Source organism: Perognathus longimembris, chromosome 17 (assembly GCF_023159225.1).
Source record: "Perognathus longimembris pacificus isolate PPM17 chromosome 17, ASM2315922v1, whole genome shotgun sequence".
NCBI lineage: Eukaryota > Metazoa > Chordata > Mammalia > Rodentia > Heteromyidae > Perognathus > Perognathus longimembris.
Window position 1 is genome coordinate 52932731 of NC_063177.1, and position 18237 is coordinate 52950967.

The 18237-nt window shown below is 61.5% G+C and overlaps 2 protein-coding genes across 3 annotated transcripts in view; one reads left to right on the forward strand and one right to left on the reverse strand.

The window, feature by feature from the left end:
* Nucleotides 1-763: 763 nt before the first annotated feature.
* Nucleotides 764-3500, forward strand: Sphk1 (sphingosine kinase 1). The gene is made up of 6 exons (XM_048365159.1): nucleotides 764-875; nucleotides 1199-1411; nucleotides 1750-1911; nucleotides 2012-2106; nucleotides 2193-2308; nucleotides 2544-3500. The coding sequence occupies exons 1-6, from the start codon at nucleotides 818-820 to the stop codon at nucleotides 3304-3306; spliced, it is 1407 nt and encodes a 468-aa protein (XP_048221116.1). The 5' UTR covers nucleotides 764-817; the 3' UTR covers nucleotides 3307-3500.
* A 1810-nt stretch (nucleotides 3501-5310) lies between these two features.
* Nucleotides 5311-18237, reverse strand: part of Ube2o (ubiquitin conjugating enzyme E2 O) — a 46940-nt gene continuing 34013 nt past the window's right edge. The window contains exons 2-18 of one of the 2 annotated variants that reach the window (XM_048365158.1): nucleotides 16044-16103; nucleotides 15826-15936; nucleotides 13809-13906; nucleotides 13376-13439; nucleotides 12709-12852; nucleotides 12290-12399; nucleotides 12110-12185; nucleotides 11314-11786; nucleotides 10840-10994; nucleotides 10570-10682; nucleotides 10168-10296; nucleotides 9237-9326; nucleotides 7877-8573; nucleotides 7494-7630; nucleotides 6809-7012; nucleotides 6663-6720; nucleotides 5311-6534 (exon numbers count right to left, since the gene is read on the reverse strand). In XM_048365158.1, the coding sequence (XP_048221115.1) occupies nucleotides 5864-6534; nucleotides 6663-6720; nucleotides 6809-7012; nucleotides 7494-7630; nucleotides 7877-8573; nucleotides 9237-9326; nucleotides 10168-10296; nucleotides 10570-10682; nucleotides 10840-10994; nucleotides 11314-11786; nucleotides 12110-12185; nucleotides 12290-12399; nucleotides 12709-12852; nucleotides 13376-13439; nucleotides 13809-13906; nucleotides 15826-15936; nucleotides 16044-16103 (3390 nt within the window). In that variant the 3' untranslated portion in view covers nucleotides 5311-5863. Of the gene's footprint in view, nucleotides 6535-6662; nucleotides 6721-6808; nucleotides 7013-7493; nucleotides 7631-7876; nucleotides 8574-9236; nucleotides 9327-10167; nucleotides 10297-10569; nucleotides 10683-10839; nucleotides 10995-11313; nucleotides 11787-12034; nucleotides 12186-12289; nucleotides 12400-12708; nucleotides 12853-13375; nucleotides 13440-13808; nucleotides 13907-15825; nucleotides 15937-16043; nucleotides 16104-18237 lie in introns of both variants that reach the window. The other variant, XM_048365157.1, reaches the window with a different exon arrangement.

Below are 18237 nucleotides of genomic sequence, written 5' to 3' on the forward strand. Positions count from 1 at the left end.
CCCGACGCCCGCCCCGACCTCGGTCACCGGGCCGAGCTGGCCGAGCCCCGGAGCCGCGGCCTGCGCTGCGCCGCGCGCTCGCCGTCGCGCGCCCGGCACGCTGCGTCCGTCCGCGGCGCGCGCCGCGCGTGGCCGGGCCCGCGATTGCGCATCCCCGCGGCCGCCGGGCGGACGGCTGCGGGCGGCGGGAACGCGCGCCCGGGGGCCTCCGAGCAGCGCCTCCGCGTGGCCGAGCCCGGGGGGGGGGGGTGGTGGCAGAGAGTCGGGGTGGACTGGAGGGCGGGCCGGCGCCCGGGATCTCGGGGAGCACGGGCTCCACTCTGGTGAGCCCAGAAACCCGGGGGCGAGCGGCGCCACGCGGCGAAGTTGTGCAAAAAGTTTGAAACCGAGAGAGCGAACCCGGGACGGGAGGAGGGCGGGGAGGGCGGGGGGAGGGCGGGACGGGAGGTCCCCACGCCGGCCCCGAGCCGCAGCGGCCTCGCGGGGCTGAGCCGGGGCCGGCCGCGCCCCTCCCCACAGCCGCGCTGGGCACGGCCTGGGCACCTCTCCCAGCAAACCAGCCTCTCCAGGTGCGGCCGGCGGCTCCCAGCGGCCCGCCCGCCTCGAGGCCCGGGACTGGGCCCCTCGCGCCGGCGCGGGAGCGGCGGCGGCTGTCGGCCCGCTGCGACCCCGGGCCCTGCGCCCCGCAGAGTCGGGGACGAACCCGCGGAGCCGGGCGCCCCGGCGGCACACGGGCGGGCGGGCGGGCGGGCGACCCCCGCGCGCGGCGTCGGGGAACTCGGGCCGCGACTCTTCGCCCCCCACTCGGTGCCCGGCGATGGCGGCTCTAGCGTTTTTACGCAATTGGATGCTCTTCCCTCTGGCAGCCCGGCCTGGTGAGGCTCGGGTCGGACGGAGAGCCACGGGGCTCTGACTCATCCGTTGGGCCGGAACTGGGGGGGCCCTGGAGAGGAAAGCCCCCTTTCGGGAAAGCGCGCGTGGAGGGCGGGGGGGGGGCGGCCCCTGGGTGGCAGCAGAACTCGGTTCTCTTTTCTTCGGAAGCAAACCGTGTCCCCGGCCCGTCGGCTTTGGAGAACTCGGTGGCTCCCAACTCCCAGCTCGAGGTCCCAGGGGCGGGCCGGGCGGGCGCCCCCTCCCCGCCACCCGAAGCCCCGGCCGCCCCCAGCGCCGTCTCTTCCTGCCTCCCCCCCCACCCCAGATCTGGCCGCCGCCAGGAATGACGCGGGTGCCCCCACGGCCCCGGCTGCGGGCGGGGAGGGCGAGCCCCACCGCCCGCCCCGCGACGCCCTCCTGGGCCGTTCCGATAAGGAGCCGCGGGCGGGAGCTGCGGTCGCCCAGAGCCGCGCTGAAACCGCGCCGCCGCCCAGAGACCCCGGGCCGCCGGAGCCGCGGGGCCGGGCCATGGACTCAGGTTTGTGCGGGGGGGGGGGGGGGTCGGGGGTCGGGGGGGTCGGATGGAGCTGCAAGGGATCCACCCCCCGCCCGGGCCAGAGGACGGAACGAGCGAGAAGGGACGCTGGAGAGAAACCCTTAGCCTCCAGGACCTCAGACCAAGCAGCGCAGGCGTCGGGGCGCAGCGTGGACCCCCCCCCCCCCCCGCGCCTCCCCGCCCGACGCCTCTTCCTCCGGCCCGGCCGCTGTGCCCCACGCGGCCCGCCGGGCCCCGGAATCGCGCGAGCTGCTCTCCTCGGCCCCCTGGTGGCGGGTGGAGGACGGGACGCGATGGATCGTCTAGGGTTTGTCTTCCAGCCGGCGCCCCCCGCGCCCCCCGGGGCCTGCTCCCCAGGCCCTGCCGCGTGCTGGTGCTGCTGAACCCGCGCGGAGGCAAGGGCAAGGCCCTGCAGCTGTTCCGCAGCCACGTGCAGCCCCTCCTGGCCGAGGCCCAGTTCTCCTTCACGCTGATGATCACGGGTGAGGATCCCACTCCCCGCCCCCCCGCTCGCCCCAGGGGGATGCCCGGGGAGCCCCCACCCCGCTCCAGAGCGGGGACCTCAAACTCCATCTACCCCAGAGCGGCGGAACCACGCCCGGGAGCTGGTGCGCGCCGAGGAGCTGGGCCGCTGGGACGCACTGGCTGTCATGTCTGGGGACGGCCTGATACACGAGGTGAGGCCTGCGCTGTAGCTCGGTTGGCCTGGCAGGGGTGGCTCTGGAAGCTTCTGGAGGCTGAAGCTGCACTCCTGCTCTCACAGGTGGTGAATGGGCTCATGGACAGGCCTGACTGGAAGACGGCCATCCAGAAGCCCCTGTGCACCCTCCCCGGAGGCTCGGGGAACGCCCTGGCCGCCTCCATCAACCACTATGCTGGGTGAGAGCCCAGGGCCAGATCGGGCCTGCTCCCCCTCCGCGCTCCTCCCCAGGGCCTGCCCCTCCGTTCTGGGGCTTGCTACCACCTGGCTGCCTCCGGCTGCTCTGTCACTGACCCACCAGCTCCCTGGGGCACTCCCATACATTACTTTGCTTGCCTCTTCCCCACCCCCCCCACCCCAGGAGGCTGAGACAGGGGGCCCCTGCCCCGCCCCATCCAACTTTTTCCTCGGCAGCTATGAGCAGGTGACCAACGAAGACCTCCTGACCAACTGCACGCAGCTGCTGTGTGGCAGGCTCCTGTCGCCCATGAACCTGCTCTCGCTGCACACCGCCTCGGGGCTGCAGCTCTACTCGGTGCTCAGCCTGGCCTGGGGCTTCGTGGCCGACGTGGACCTGGAGAGTGAGAAGTACCGGCGCCTCGGGGAGCTGCGCTTCACCGTGGGTACTTTCCTGCGCCTGACGACCCTCCGCATCTACCAGGGCCAGCTGGCCTATCTCCCCGTAGCCAGTGCCGTCTCCGCGCTGCCCACCTCCACGCTGGCACAGCAGCAGGGTCCTAGGGCCACGCACCTCGTCCCCCTGGATGAGCCAGTGCCGGCCCACTGGACTGTGGTACCCGAGCAGGACTTTGTGCTGGTGCTGCTGCTTCTGCACAGCCACCTGGGCAGCGAGATGTTAGCGGCCCCCATGGGCCGCTGCGCGGCCGGCACCATGCACCTGTTCTACGTGCGGGCGGGCGTGTCCAGGACCATGCTGCTGCGGCTCTTCCTGGCCATGCAGAAGGGCAAGCACATGGAGTATGACTGCCCCTACGTGGTGCACGTCCCCGTGGTGGCCTTCCGCCTGGAGCCCAAGAACCACAGCGGTGTGTTTGCTGTGGATGGGGAGCTGTTGGCCAGTGAACCTGTGCAGGGCCAGGTGCACCCAGACTACATCTGGATGGTCAGCGGCTGTGAGGAGCCTCAGCAGAGACCACCCCCAGAAAAGCCTTTGTGACTCAGGCGCCCCCCCCCCCCACTGCCTTTGTCTACCACAGCTAGGCCGACACTGGGGTCCTCTGCCCTGCCCCAGGAAAGCAGGGCCTGTCTACAGTTCCTGTGGAGGGTGGGCTCAGGGGGTCCTTGCTAGTTGGGCCGGTTGCCAGTGGAGCCTCTCCCTGACCCCTGCATCCAATGCAAATAAAATGACATTCTCAGCTTGTCGGTCCCGTCCCGGAGCCTGGGGAGAAGTGGGGTCCCATACCAGCAGGGCTGTGGAACTTCATGTTAACGATGCCCGCTGGAGTGGACAAGGCATGGCAAACAGCCACTGTGGGCACACAGCACAACCTTCTTTTGTGCTGATAATCAGATTGCCTGTAGCCTGAAGAGGCCTCAGGTTGGCCGGCAGCCCAGCCCAGAAGCGAGACCAAGGCTCTGCGCTCCTTCCTACTTCCGACCTTGGGCCGCTTAGTGTTGAGAGGTTGGAGAAAACTGCCAAGGAGCAAGACACAGATTTGAGAAGTCAATTTCACAGTAGGCAGAGCCTTCCTTTTTCAGAATGGAGTCCGGCACCCCCCCTTTCTCCCCCCAACCCCGGCCTCCCGTGGGCTCATCAAGGGTCTCGGCCCTCACCACCGTCTTCAGCAGGAGTGCTAGGCGTCCGGAAGTGGGAGGCTGGGAGGTGCAGATGTCAAACTTGAGCAACCATTTTGGCTGGCAGCCTAGAAGATGGGCACCTGCCACTGCCAGGTGTTGCCACACCAGCTCCCCCGGCATCTAGAAGGAGCTAAATGGGCCACTGAGGCCCACGGCTGTCTGGAGGCAGACACTGCTCTCAACTGGCTTTTATTTTATGCCAGTCCTGGGGCTTGAACTCAGGGCCTGGGCACCGTCCCTGGCTTCTTTTTGCTCAAGGCTAGCACTCTGCCACTTGAGCCTCAGCGGCACTTCTGGCCTTTTCTGTACATGGGGTGCCGAGAAATCGAACCCAGGGCTTCATGCATGCTAGGCAAGTTCTCTACCACTAGGCCACCTTCCTAGCCCTTAACTGGCTTTTGATGACTGAAAGCCAGGGCTGGAACTCAGCCAAGGAGGCCAGTCCCACCAAACTACCTATCCTCACCTCCCAAAGTCGTGCCAGGGGAGGTTACACAGGCATCCGACAGGGGGAGGGGGGGCAGGGCAGCTGCCCAGCTTCCCCTGCACTAGGGAGACACTGGCCTAGGAAGAAGGAAGGCAACGGAGCCAGGATGAATGGCAGAGGCAGGTTTAATGGTGTCACCTTGTCTTGTTAATGAGCCAACCAAAAAAAAAAAAATGCAAGTAAAAAAATGTTTAATCACACAGCACTTTATACAGGTATTATAAGCAGTAGGCATTCCCATCTCCACACGAGCGGCACGCCGGGACGCACCAGGTACCTGGATGCTCTCTGGACAGACTCTGGGCTCCGAGGGAGTGCTCCGGCGTGCGGTCTGTCCGGCTCTCCCCCCGCGGCTCTGCAGCCTGGGGCCCCTGGCACAGCACAGGCGTGAAGCCCACTTAAGGCTGACAAGACGCATCATGCTTTGGCTTTTTTTTTGTCTTTTTTTTCTAATAAGAGTTAATATCTTTGCTTTTGAGATTTATTTTTTTCCAACCTTAAATATTACATACATACACCAGAAATTACATAGCTGCAATGTGCTCAACAGCATCCTCTTAACCTGGAGCTTCACATTATCAAAAGCTTAGAAAACTTGTAAACCTCTAGGCCGGGGGAGGGGGTCCTGCTGCCGCCTCCCTCTCTCTGGACCGTGCCTGCCAAGTCTGGAAGCCAGGGCCAGGGCACGGCCACCAGATGGGGACAGGCTCTGGGTCTCGTCTGGCCCTGGGGCTGCTCCTGCCGTCTTGGCGAAGTGAGATGAGGCTGGTGGGGAGTCGATGTGGGCGGTCCGCCCTGGCGGGCCTGGGCAGAGCTGCCCGTGCTCCTACCAGAAGACGGAAAGAGAAAGGCACCTGTCGCCATCTCTTTCCCAGCAGCTTCTGTCCTCGACTCCCTCTCTGGGTGTCACCCTCAACTAGCCTGGTCCCAAGCTCTCTTAGAGAGTAAGTTCCACGGGCCTAAGGGCTATGACGTGGCCGGGAGGTCAGCTCCCATGGGGTGGGGTCGAGGCTCGGGCTGAGAGGACCCGGTGGCAGCGGTGGCAGGGCCACCAGGGGCGGGTGGGATGGTAACACCAGTCAAACTGAAGAGGGTGGGAGGGACCAGGGCACGGCGGGAGCAGCCCACGCTTCATGCAGGGCACGGCCGCTCTCCGGCCCGTGTGCGGGGCCCCCGAGCACCCCACCTCTGACCTGAGAAGGGGACAGCAAGGGAGCAGGCGCCGGGACATTCGTTGAAGGATCGCTTCGGAACAGAACGCAGCATCTTAGGACACTTCTTGCACTTCAGCATCAAACTCATCTTGGGAAGAGGATCGCAGTGGAGACGGGGGTGGGGAGGGGGCGGTTCCGGCGGAGGGCGGGCGCGCAGGCAGCAGCTGGCCTCTCCCACGGTGGCACTCCTGCTGCGAGCGAGCGAGGGCCGGCGGCTACTTGTCCTCGGTGCTCTCTGGCATGCCGGCCTCCAGCAGGGCGGCTCGGAACTGCGCCAGGACGCCCCGGATGCTCTTGATGAAGCCTTTCGAGAGCGGGAAGAGCGGGAAGCCGATGTCAGGGTAGCCGCTCTTCTCGGGCAGGAAGCTCCGGTAGCTCTTTCTCCGCTTCTTTGGTTTGACGCTGGGTGGCACCGATGCATCGGGCGCGGTCTCTGACGTCGGCTCTGTGTGGTCCCTGCTGGTGGAGGCCGGGCCCTGGGCACCGCCCTCCGAGTCTGAGCCCTGGGAGGCCTCTCCGGGGGCCAGTCCGCCATCCTCGGGGTCTTCACGGCCGGAGTCTGAGAGCTCGGCTGTGGCGGACGGCTCTGGAGAACTACTATCCTTGGGAACCCCGTTGGGCAGCGCCTGGGACCTCTCTAGCAGGGTGTGGGTTTCCAGCCAGGACTCGATGCGGTTTATTAGGCGCCAACCGCCAGCGCTGAAGTGCTGCCGGATCTCCTGCTCGAAGACCTCGGGAGGCCGCCGCACCAGCTGCGTCATGGACTGGACCACGCGGATGAGCGCCATCTCGTTGTAGCAGCGGCTGTTCTCGTAGCCTTCCTGCAGGCCGCGGTCACTGTCGAAGCCGGCCTCGTTGTAGTATGGTTCATTTACCAGGATCAGACCTGCAGGAGGAGGACACCCTTCCTCAGTGGGTGGCGCAAGTCCACCGGGGCAGGCCTCCGCCCGCCAGGGGCCGGCCAGCAGCGCCCCCGCCCCGCCCTCGCCACCTGCCAGCCCCGCCCCGCCGCACCTTGGATGGAGATGAGCACCTGGAGAAGGCTGGATTTGCTGGTCCACCTCTCTGTGCCCTGAAACACACACGGCGTCAGCAGGTCTGGCCCAGCGCCCGCCCCCCGCCTCCCTCGGCCCGGCCCGGCCTTGGCACTGTCTCCTCACCTTCCCGATCCAGGTGCCCAGGAGGCTGACGCACACCTTCCCATTGTCGTACAAGTTTGGGTTCAGGCGGCCACTGCACTGGGAGAGGTAGCAAAAGTGGGGGGGCACGGCCGGGTAGATGTTGGGGAGCTGGATGTCAAATAGGTAGAGGCCATCCTCGTAGGGGGTTCGAGTGGGGCCCTTGATTAGGGCTGAGAAAAGGTCCTAGAAGAGGAGGAGTGAGGACTGAGCACCGCTCCACAAGAATAAGGAAGGAAGTGCGATCACCGGGCGACTGGCAAGTGCGGGTCTCACCGGCTCGGTGTCAAGTGGAGAAGGCAAATGTCACACAAGTGTGATGACACGTGTACCACCACCAAGTGTACAAAAATACTCCATACAGGAGTGTGAAGTCCCAACAGCCACAACTACCGGGAGGGAAGAAAGGCCTTAGATGTGGGGAAAGGAGGTGAAGATTGTGCAAAGGCAACATGAACGCTAACGTTCTAATTTCCCAGAACAAAGAGCAGACTCTTGCTGGGCACGGCACACCTGCAACCACAGCCACTCAAGAGGCGAAGGCAGGAGGGTCTCAAGCTCCAGGCCAGCCAGGCAGAGGAGGTGTGGGTGTGGCCCCTGGCTGGGCGCGGGGAGGTGGTGGTCAGCACGCCCCCCTGCCCACCCCCAGCCCTGGCCGGGCACTTGCCATCCTGTCCTCAAACGTCTTCACCATGATGCCGTCGGGCAGCGAGGTAGCCAGCAGCGCCATCTCCTTCCGCACTGTGCTGAAGAACTTCTTGGCTTCCGGAGGCTGGAACTCAATTTTCTTGAAAGAGTGATTAGCTGGAGGGGAAGGAGGACAGTCAGTCCCAAACAGGGAGGCCCAGAGAGCCGCCTGCCGCCCCGGGCCGTGGGGCTGTGCCGGCCCTCGGGTGCCTCCGCCTGCTGCTTCTGGCACGGGGACTGGGGGCTGATGGGAGTGGCTGTCCTTAAGGCCGGGGGGCGGGGGGGGGGGGGACAGACGGACAGCCACTGGGCCTCCAGATGGGGGTGCGGGCGAGGAGGGGACGCGCACGAGGGCTGACTCACAGGGTGCAAACTCCAGCACGGAGAACACCTCGCCCTTGGCGCTGGTGAAGGTGACGCCGGGCTTGCCGCCGCACTGCTGGCACAGCACAGGGGTCTCGCTGGGCCACTCGGCCTTCACGGGAGACTGTCCCTCGGGCTTGTCCTCCTTGCGCTCTGTGTCGGGCACGGCCTCCATCTTCTCCTCCTCTGCGATGGCCACGTTGTCCAGGGTCTTCTTGAGGTTCTCCTGGAGCTTTTTGATATCATCCAAGAACTTCTTCTCCCGAGTGGGCTTTTCGGGCTCCACCGTGGGGGAGGTGGGGGACCCTGTCAGCAGCTGCTCCACGGTCATGTTCTTGAGGCTCTCCAAGATCTTGATGGCCTCTTTCAGCTCCCGGAAGCTCTTGGGCGGCCCGTCCTTTCCAGCCTTCTCCATCAGTCCCGCCATGGGCGCAGCCATGGCCACCGCCCCTTGGATGGCGGCCGTGGCGGCTTCCTCGCTGATGACCACTCCCTTGTCCTCCTCAGGGACCACCGGCTGCTCGGGGGCTGGGAGGGGGGGCTCTTCTATCTTGGGGTGCTCATCTTCCACCAAGCCGTTGTCTGTCTCCCAGCTGTCGCTGTCATCCTCCCATTCATCTGAGGACGCCCCGCTGGTACTGCCTTCTACCGAGTCGTAGTCGGACTCCTCGATCTCGGACTCGATGTTGTACAAGTGCTGGGGGCAGAAGGGAGTGTAAGCGAGATACACGCGGAGCCCTGCCCATGCGGAGCCGGGAGGCACTGTCCTTCCAGCCGCCGGTGCCTCCCTGGGCCCCAGTGGCCCTAGTCTACACTCCTCGCTTCCATTCTCAACTTTGTGGTCAGGTCTTTGAGGCGAGGCCTCTTCTCTGGACACCGCTTCCCCTGAGCCAAGGCCCTGCCAGCCGCCCTCACTGGCCTCCTCTGACCGCTCGGTGCTCGGTCAGCACCTGAACGATGGGGATGGGGCCTGAGGAGAGAGCTCAGCAAACTCAGCCCACCCGAGGACTCAGGCAGGGTGGCTTTGGTGGGCTGCACCGAGAGCTGGCCGTCCCGTGCCCTGTACTTCGCTGCCCACTCCGCCCACTCCCGCGTGGACAGCGGGAGAAGGAAGGCTAAGGCCAGCTCAAGTTGAGGCAAGGGACTAGCCCGGCCTGGAACTGGGCCTGCTCTCCTTTCTCTCCTGGGTCTATCCATTTTCCTCGGCAACGCTGGCAGCCAAGTCTGCATCTCCTAGGAAGCAACCTGTCCCTCCTCAGCACTGAGAGCTGCCCGCATCCCAGGCTCGGGGATGGAGCTGACCCGGTGCTCCCGCGCTGTGGGCAGACACCATGGCTGGGAGCTCAGTGGCCAGCCTTACCTGGGGCAGGATGATGGTCTTTGAGTTGTCAGCCCACACCACCTCCACCTTGCTGCTGACGTCCACACGGGCCACCTGGCCCACTGACGGCTGTCGAGCAAAGGGGAGAGCGTCAGGGGCAGCTCTCTAGGAGGGGAGGCACTCCAGCACAGAGCAGAGGGCGAGGCTGCGGGGCTGAGGGACCGTGACACCCACAGGTCATCCAGGTGTTCCAAGGGCCCGCTCCTGTGCCTGGCACGGAGTGTCAAACACATACAGGCTTCACAAGCCCCCGCGAATCCGGGCACTGTTCTGACCTCTCCAAGTGTCTCACCCTTCCCCTGTGAGCCTGCACAAAATGCCCCTCTCTCCTTTGAAGGCCCAGCGCAAGCCTCCGCTTCTAAGCCTTCCCCAGAAGCCCTTCTTCCCACGTCTGCTCGCAAGTCTAGGACGGTGCTTGACTTCAGCACTGTGTGCGTGTGTGTGCCCTCAGCACTGTGTGCGTGTGTGCCCTCCCCCACGGGCTCCTCAGCACTGTGTGCGTGTGTGCCCTCCCCCACGGGCTCCTCAGCACTGTGTGCGTGCGTGTGCCCTCCCCCACGGGCTCCTCAGCACTGTGTGCGTGCGTGTGCCCTCCCCCACGGGCTCCTCCGGGGGTCCTAACCAGCAGGGGAGGGCTCGCCTAGCATGCATTAAGCCCCAGGGCCCATTCCTCAGCCCCGCTTCAACAGAAAAGGCTGGAAGTGGCACTGTGGCAGAGTGCGAGCCTTGAACAAAAGAAACTCACGGACAGTGCCCAGGGCCTGAGTTCAGGCCCCAGGACTGGCAAACAAATTTAAAAAGGACTCCTGCAGGCTGGCTGGAGCCTGAGCCCCGAGGACTCGAGGTCGTATGGCCTAGAGCCACCTGGTGGCACAGCCAGGCTCTGCAGCTGCTCCGGCGCGCCCGGTACCTCGTCTTCCTTGTGTGGAGCCCCGTCCTCAGTGTTGCCAATGCGAATGACGATATCAGTTGTGCGGAAACGGAAGTCAGGGTGGTCAGCAATGTCATAGACGCTCACGTCTTCCTCTTCTCCAATGAGCTGCGGCACAGAGGGGCTGCCATGAGCCAGGGGCCAGCCACCCCGCCCAGAGCCCGTCCACCGGGCCACCCCGCCCAGAGCCCGTCCACCCAGCCACCCAGCCCAGAGCCCGACCACCGGGCCACCCCACCCAGAGCCCGTCCACCCAGCCACCCAGCCCAGAGCCCGTCCACCCAGCCACCCAGCCCAGAGCCCGTCCACCCAGCCACCCAGCCCAGAGCCCGTCCACCCAGCCACCCAGCCCAGAGCCCGACCACCGGGCGCCACGCCCACCTCCACGTCATCGCCGCTGGGCCGCAGCTTGAACCACTTCACCATGCAGGTGCGGCCGAGGTGGTCCCCGGACTGCACCACTCCGTAGACGGCGGGGTCTGGGCAGCTCTGGACTAGAGAAGCAGAGGGAACACGACGGGCTTAGGAGCCCTTGTGGTGCCAGCTGCCACAACCTCGCAACTCACACGGGCCCCTCCGGTCCTTCAACAGGTTCTTCCTGACCCGGGGACCCCAGTTCCCCCGCCCGGCTCCCCCCGGGGCCGGCACTACCTCGCTTATCCACCACGAAGTCTCCGGGGCAGAACTCATTGTTGTCCAAGTGGTGTACGGGGAAGAGGTCGTTGGAGCGAATGTTGCACTCCACGGAGCCGTCCTGCCACATCACGTCCGCCGAGGTCATTGTGGTCACCACCTCCACCGCCACCCTGCCAGGCACACAACCCAGAGCCAACCATGCAAAACCGCCCCTCGCGTGCTGTCTGGAGCCTGCCAAGCTCATGCCCATCCCAGTGCCACCAGTTCTGAGGGTAGGACCCAGGACAACGGAAGCAAACGCGGTCCCAGAAGGCCACGCTCAGGCCCCGGCCACCATCCCTGCCCGCTGCGAGCCGGCAGGGGACAGGGCGCCCCGCGCTGTCACAAGGCTCACAGAACCGAGAGCTCCTGACACGTGGGAGCCAGGGGACAGTCTCTCTCCCTGCCGGATTCAGGCTGGAGGCCAGGGTGAGCATGCTCTGAACGTACCTGTCTCCCGGCTTGAAGTCACGCGTGATCTTGTTCTTCTTCCTTTTGTGTTTTCGCTTTAGGTTCTTGATGGACAAGGGAATGCTCTTTTTGCGACCTGCGCCGCTGCCGCTCTGGGAGGAGGTGGTAGAGCTGGCGGAGGAGGTCACGGAGCTGCTGTCGTCCGTGTCGTCGGCGGCCTCGTCGTCTGCGTCCTGCTCCGCCGAGTGCAGGCCGTCATCCCCACCCTCCTTCAGCAGGAAGGGGGGCAGCGGCTCGCCTGCCTCGTGGGTCTCCTCTGGAATCTCAACTTGAATCTCCGCGGGGCTGGCTGAGCTGTCGGGCGGCTCCTCGGGGCTAGCGGGCCCCGTCTCTGTCTTGGCGTTGGCGTCCCCTTTCTTGCCGGGGTCCTCCATGGCATGGTCCCTGGAACACTGAGTGTCCGGGGAGCAAGACATGATCCTCACAACCTGCTTCTTCAGGAGGCGCTTCACCTGCGAGGGGGAAGCGGATCAGAGGGCGGTGGGGCACAACAGGCAGTCAGGCCTCACACCGTGGGTCACCTAGGCTCTAGGCATCTCAGTCTGGGGGCTCTAAACTATACACACCTAAGCAGCAGGCAGGGGGGTCCTCAAGATTGGCACCCCCCAGGCCTACAGCACAGACCGTCCTTTCCTGGCCATGGAAATGGCTCAAGGCCAGTTCCTCAAATGCCCACCAACTCCCAACTCCAAGGACATACCTTCTTGGCCATAGAGCCCTCCCCCTGGGCGCAGTTTTTTTCTGGACATTCCCAGGCAATCTTGGCCGGCTCTACCTTGGCTGGGAAGACATACAGACAGCGCTCCCCAAGCTGCCGCTGAGCATGGTCAAAGCATCCAAGACGCTTCACCCTGTGGGGAAGCAGGTGGGCTGGACTTCACGCGGGTCAGAGGGCTCCTGGCCCTCTAGGTGCAGCGGCGGCCAGGGCCCAGGGCCGCTCCCCAGCCGCACTCACCTGCCTAGGTTTTCCTGAGTGATGACAGAGGGTGGGGGGCTGACGCTGTCTGTGCCCCCTGGACAGAAACTCTTGGTAATCCACGTGACTTTCAGCTCCACAACTTGCACCTGGGGACAGCAGCGCAGGTGTGAACAATATTCCCCTAACCAGCTGCCCAGAGCTCTCTCCACCCCCGCCCCCCACTCTGACCCCCAGAAGGGAACAGACCTTTGTTGGTGCAGTAGCATCGTGTGCAGACACACTAACACCCCAGCCCAGCTAGGGCCGCCCCCCAACCTCCCCCAGCTCAGCCTGTGCAGGACAGGTGGACAGACATCTGCCTGTCAGCCACTCCGTGAATAGCTCGTGGGACCCCTTGGCCCTGGGAACCCTTTGCAATCACAGGGCGCGGCGCTGAGGAACATCCGATCCCCTACCTCCTCCACCACCACTCGGAACTTGCTCTTGGTGCTGAGCACTGGCTTGACCCCTGACAGCCACTGCACACTGGAGAAGATCTTGGCAGGCCCGATGAGCACCTGGCCCGGGTAGAAGCCATAGGAATCATCAAAGAAGAGACCCTGCAGAATTTAACAGGAGAACAAAGTCCTTGTGAGTGACTTCGAGGCTGAGCCTTCCCTGCCAGCCCACCCCCAGGGGCCTCCCATCTCGCTGCTGCACATGGCTAACACAAGGGACCAGCTGACAACTGAGATGTTAGAATGTGGCTGTAGCTCATGCTGTGTTCCTAACAGGCTCTCACGTACCACCAGTGTGTCTGTTCAGGGATTACAACCCTTGGAATGGAAGCTCTAGATAAGAGTGCGACAGACTCCAAACTCGTGTAATAATACATCCCAGGACACACTGTGTCCAAGTAGTGCTGAGCCAGAGTGTCCTGGGGACTAAGCTCCTCTAGGTGTGAAGAGTAAGATGCCCTAGCACAGAGATAATGAAAGCTCTGAGGCTCTCGGCCCACACTTACACCTCCAACTACTCCGGTGCCCAGCACCACTATCCTAGGAACCCATTTTGCTCAGCCCAGGCCAGCTCAGAGCTCTCTACTTGGAAGTTCTCTTCCCTATGCAGCTAGAGCATACATACTGAGTCGCTGACATGGGGGCAGACATCGTAGAGCTTGGCACCATCTTCTGTGTTCATGGAGCACCTGAAACCAAAAAAGAACAGTCTTGGTGTACACTGGGGCCCAATGAACTCAACAGTTGTGTGCAGAGTGCCAAGATGGCACCCACCACCTGCCTTTGTGCTGGCGTGACACTGAGCCAGACCACAGCACCAGCCTTCACAGACACCTAAATGATGACATTTCACCAAGCCAAGACAGACCAGAAACTGAGCGAGAGAATTAGGCTACCGTAGATAAGCAAAGCAGAACAGGGTAAGGTCCTGGATGACAACAGTATCTGTCACTGGATCAAACCTGTCCTCACAGGCCCAGTGAGCAAACACTCTCTGCCTGCCTTCCACCAAGCTGCCCTTTTTTCAGCTGATGGTTCCTTGGAGGTGAGATGCCTACCTGGCACCATTGGATAGCTTCAAGATGATCTGGTTCTTCAGGTCGTAGACCTTCCCTAGCCAGCAGTCATAGGCAATGTAGTCCCCATACATGAAGGGCTGTGGACAAAGCACAAAGGCAGTGGGACAGCTAGCTGGCTGAGCTCAGGGCACGGGAGCCCTTCTGCCCCAGAGACAGGGGAGAAAGGCTCTGGACAGCTTGTTTGGGTCCGTTGGCTACTGGACTCAAACCAGTGTTAGAGCCGGCCCCCTGCACGAGTTCCAGGCTGTGTCCCAAGCCCCTTTCAAGTGAGGAGGTAGGGATGTGAGGAGGTGTCTGGGGGGTGGGAGAGCCTCCCCTCGGCAGAGGAGATAGCAGCACGTAGTTGAGAGATGAGCTATGTGGTCAAATAAATAAAAAGGTCAACTGAGAGCTGTTTCTCAGAGTACAGAAGGAACTCAGCCACAGAAAGGGGTCAGAACAGAAAGGCCAGGTGTTCCACCAGAGTTGGAGGCGTCAGGCTGAGCGTGACCTTCATGCACACGGGCACTGACATAGATGCCTGGCACATGCACATCACACGTCGAAACCTCGTGTCTTGAACTCGGTGTCTTGTTTTGTGGTTTTGGAGATCAAACCTAGGGCCTGACGCGTGCAATGCAAGTGTTCTACAAGTGGGCTACATCCCCCACCTCTTGACACCCTATTTATTTATTTATTTGGGGGGTGGGGTTGGTCATGGAGCTTGAACTCAGGGTCTGGGTACTGTCTGTAAGCTCTTTTGCTCAAGGCTAGCACTCTACCACTTTGAGCCACAGATCTACTACTTCTGGTAGTTAACTGGAGATAAGAGTTTCATCGATTCTTCTGCCCAGGTTGGCTTTGAACCGTGATCATCAGACCTCAGCCTCCTGAGTAGCTGGGATTACAGACATGGGCCACGGGCACCCGGCTGAGATCTTAGTTTTTAGAATGCCATTCTCCGCACTCTCCCTACTTATGCAGGAGCGTGCGCCACCATGACGGGCGTCTCGGCGGAAATGGGGCCTTGCTGGATTTTTGTCCAGACTGACCTTGAACCAAGACCCTAGTGATGTCTACTTAAAACAAACTACTCCCAGCTGTGCTTGGCTTGCTAAATAGTTGTTTATTTTGAGGGACATTTGACTAGGACCAAGACTTTATGTTTTCCAAATGATTCATTTTTGTAAGTTTCTCAATAACCAAATAAATTAATTTATTAAAAAAAATAAAATGGGGCTGGGGATATAGCCTAGTGGCAAGAGTGCCTGCTTTGGTATACCCGAGGCCCTAGGTTCGATTCCCCAGCACCACATATACAGAAAATGGCCAGAAGCGGCGCTGTGGCTCAGGTGGCAGAGTGCTAGCCTTGAGCGGGAAGAAGCCAGGGATGGTGCTCAGGCCCTGAGTCCAAGGCCCAGGACTGGCCAAAAAAAAAAAAAAGCCATTCTCCTATAATATGTGGCTGATTCTGGGAATGGACCAGAAAAAAGTAAAAGATGAGCGTGAAATGTCTCAGTATAACAAAAAAAAAGGGGGTGGGGGTGGGAGGGACATGTAAAGCCACAAAAGCCAGCCAGAGGGGGTTCTTGCTAGCCCTGTGTGTATTGGGGGGGGGGGAGGGGGGGCGGGTCTATGTGGGAGTGTGTTGAAGATGCTCGGGAATGGAGGGGAGAAGGGAGGGAGGGAAGGTATGAGCAAATGGAGTGAAATGTTAGCAGTTGAGAAAGCTGGAGGAATAAGCGGGACAGAGACACAAGAACTTGTGATCTTTGAAATAATTTACGAATCATTAAAAAGAAAATGTTACAGGAGAAAGGGGAACAACTGAGGAACACCACGCCTGTGCCGGTGCCTGAGCAGGATGAGGGAGGACAGACATCCTGACCTTGTGTCTGAGTGGGTCATTCACAAGGGCCGCCGTGGGACCACCCAGAGCAAGCCGGCCAGGGGATCCAGGAAGGCCAGGCGCCCAGCCACGCGGCCCACCCTGAGAGCGGCGAGGAGAGGCTCTCACCCAGATGTGCTGGAGGTCCTTGCTGTTGACGGGGTAGATGATGCAGTTTGTGCCGATGAGCTTGACAGCACAGTCTATGTTGACATCAATCACTGTGCCGCACTGACTGTCCTGGGGAAGGAAGAGAGCGTTGGGCAAGGCCACCACCGCCGACCCCAGCCAGGAGCCACCTGCCCGCCCCTCCTGGAGCCAGGCAGTTCCCTGCATACACAACTCACCGAGGAACGCATGTGCCGGACCACGTCCCGGGGCACCACGGAGCGGTCCTCTAGTTTCAGCTGTAAAGGAAATGCAGGATGACAGGAAGTTTCTGAAGCCACCACAGGATGCCCTTTTCTTCCAACTTCTTCTAAGTGTCATGCATACCACTAAGTGCACAAGCACTAAGTGTTTGGCTCAAAGCATTTTAAAAAAACTGCACATATGCTGGGTGCCAGTGGCTCACACCTGTAATCCTAGCTATTTAGAGGGCTGAGATCTGAGGCTCTCGGTGTGAAGCCAGCCCAAGCAGAAAAGTCTAGAAGTGGTGCTATGGCTCAAGTGGTAGAGTGGTAGCCTTGAGCAAAGAAGCCCAGGGATAATGCCCAGGGCCCATGACCAACAGCAACAACCACAAAAAACTGCACCCACCATCTCTCCAGCATATAGGACCAGAGACAGAAGGTGTGCCTCCTAGTGCCCTTGTCTCTAGGCTCCTGGAGGTGTCTTGATCATGAAATGCACTGCTGGGTGACAGATCACAGCAGGCCTTGTTCTAGTGCAAGGCTGAACACAGCTCATCCCCAGAGGACATTCTGCTGTGAGTTAAATCATTTCCTACACTGTGTAAGTGCCTGCCCTTTGACCCCAACTGATCAGCCCTGAGGAGCTTGGTGCGCAATGAGCAGGCCATGAGCAGGACACTAGGCTGTGCTGGGTCACCCTGAAGCCCGGCTATCAACCCAGGGACACCACCTTCTAATCTGGGTTATCTCTGTTCCCAGATGCAGCCGGCTCCTTATCTGCAGTGCTGCAGAGGCACTGCGGCTGCTGAGGAAGTCTCAGGACAGTGCTCCAGGAGCCTGGCCAAGGGAAAGAAAGGCATCTGACCTGTCCCTCTACCAACCCTCCGCAGCTGCCACCTCCTACTGCCGGGCTGTGCTCCTCTCCCAGCTCAGGCAGGGGCCAGTTTACAGTCAGGTCAGCCTGGGTTCCCGAACCTGGGCTGCTCCAGCGTAGCTCTTCACTGACCAAGAGCAAACTGCCCACTTCTGTATCCAAGACCCCACCATGGCCCGCAGACTTCAGCTACCCTGACAGTCCTCAGCAATGGCCTTTGCTCTCAATCCCTGGGGCAGGCAGGGGAGAATGCAGAATCGGGAAGAGGCTGGTTTGAGTTCTCTGTACTCTTAGCAATGACAACGAAAACACCTCTGAGAGTAGGATGTAACTTAACAACACAGGGAAGCACTGGCCCCACCATCAACGAGCGGTGCAGAAATCCCCACAGGCCTGGTCGGCGACAGTAGCCTCGTGGTTAGCCAGATGCTGAGAAACTGTAAGCAGCTGCTCTGACCTCTACATACAAAAAGGGTGGCTCTGCTGGAATCCATCGGCCCATGGTGGACCCCTTGACGCCACTGCCCTGGTGAGAGGCAGATGGCTCTCTCACCTCTGCTCCAGGGGCAAGGGACTGCTGGGATGCCAGTGTCCTTATCTAATCCTGAAGAGCTCTCTGGGCCACCAGATCCCTGCTCTGGAACATGTGTTTGATGCGCTCCCTCAACCTACTACAGCCCCTTTCTGAGTTCAGACTTCAATAAGCCCCTACTGGGGACTGCCCCAGCAATGAGATGCCGCTGTGTGGAAAATCCAGGAGAAGTGGCTCCATGAGAATACCGTCTGAAGACGATGTCCCTGGTGGAGATACGGGCTCATCAGGCCCAAGAGCATGGCCAGAGAAAGGAGGAGAGCAGCTGAGGTATAGACCTCTACGTTGAGAGGCCTGGGAACAGAGGGAGCCATACTCTAAGGAGGTCTTGGCCTCTTGGTGACTTTCGTCCACCTAGGAGCTGTCTTCAGGGCTCCTCTAATCCTTCCGCGATAAGAAATCCATTTCTCCAGGGCCCTGTCAGTACTGGGGACAGGGTGGAGACAATGTCAGAGAGAGGAATGAAGGCCACCATGCTGGCTAGACCCCTTTCCTTTGGGAATTGCAGAATAGACCAAGGTGTCTGACAAGGTACCAGGCAAGTGTCTCCATTGTCCTTCATGGTGTTTCCTCCTAACTTCCTGCCTTCCCTTCCTCCAAATACTCCCGTGTGCCGCCATGTGCTGCTACTCTGTACAGAATTTCCCAATGTCCTCTTCTCATTCCCACCGTGCTTCCTGCTTCTTGGAGCCTTTATGTCCCCCGTTCTGGAAGATGTGCAA

Bases quoted from the DNA above. Each gene is read 5' to 3' on its own strand.
- Sphk1 (XM_048365159.1), top strand. From the start codon at position 818: ATGGCGGCTCTAGCGTTTTTACGCAATTGGATGCTCTTCCCTCTGGCA. The intron at 1,412-1,749 runs GTTTGTGCGGGG...TTTGTCTTCCAG, and splicing joins GGGCCGGGCCATGGACTCAG to CCGGCGCCCCCCGCGCCCCC. The intron at 2,107-2,192 runs GTGAGGCCTGCG...CTGCTCTCACAG, and splicing joins GGGACGGCCTGATACACGAG to GTGGTGAATGGGCTCATGGA.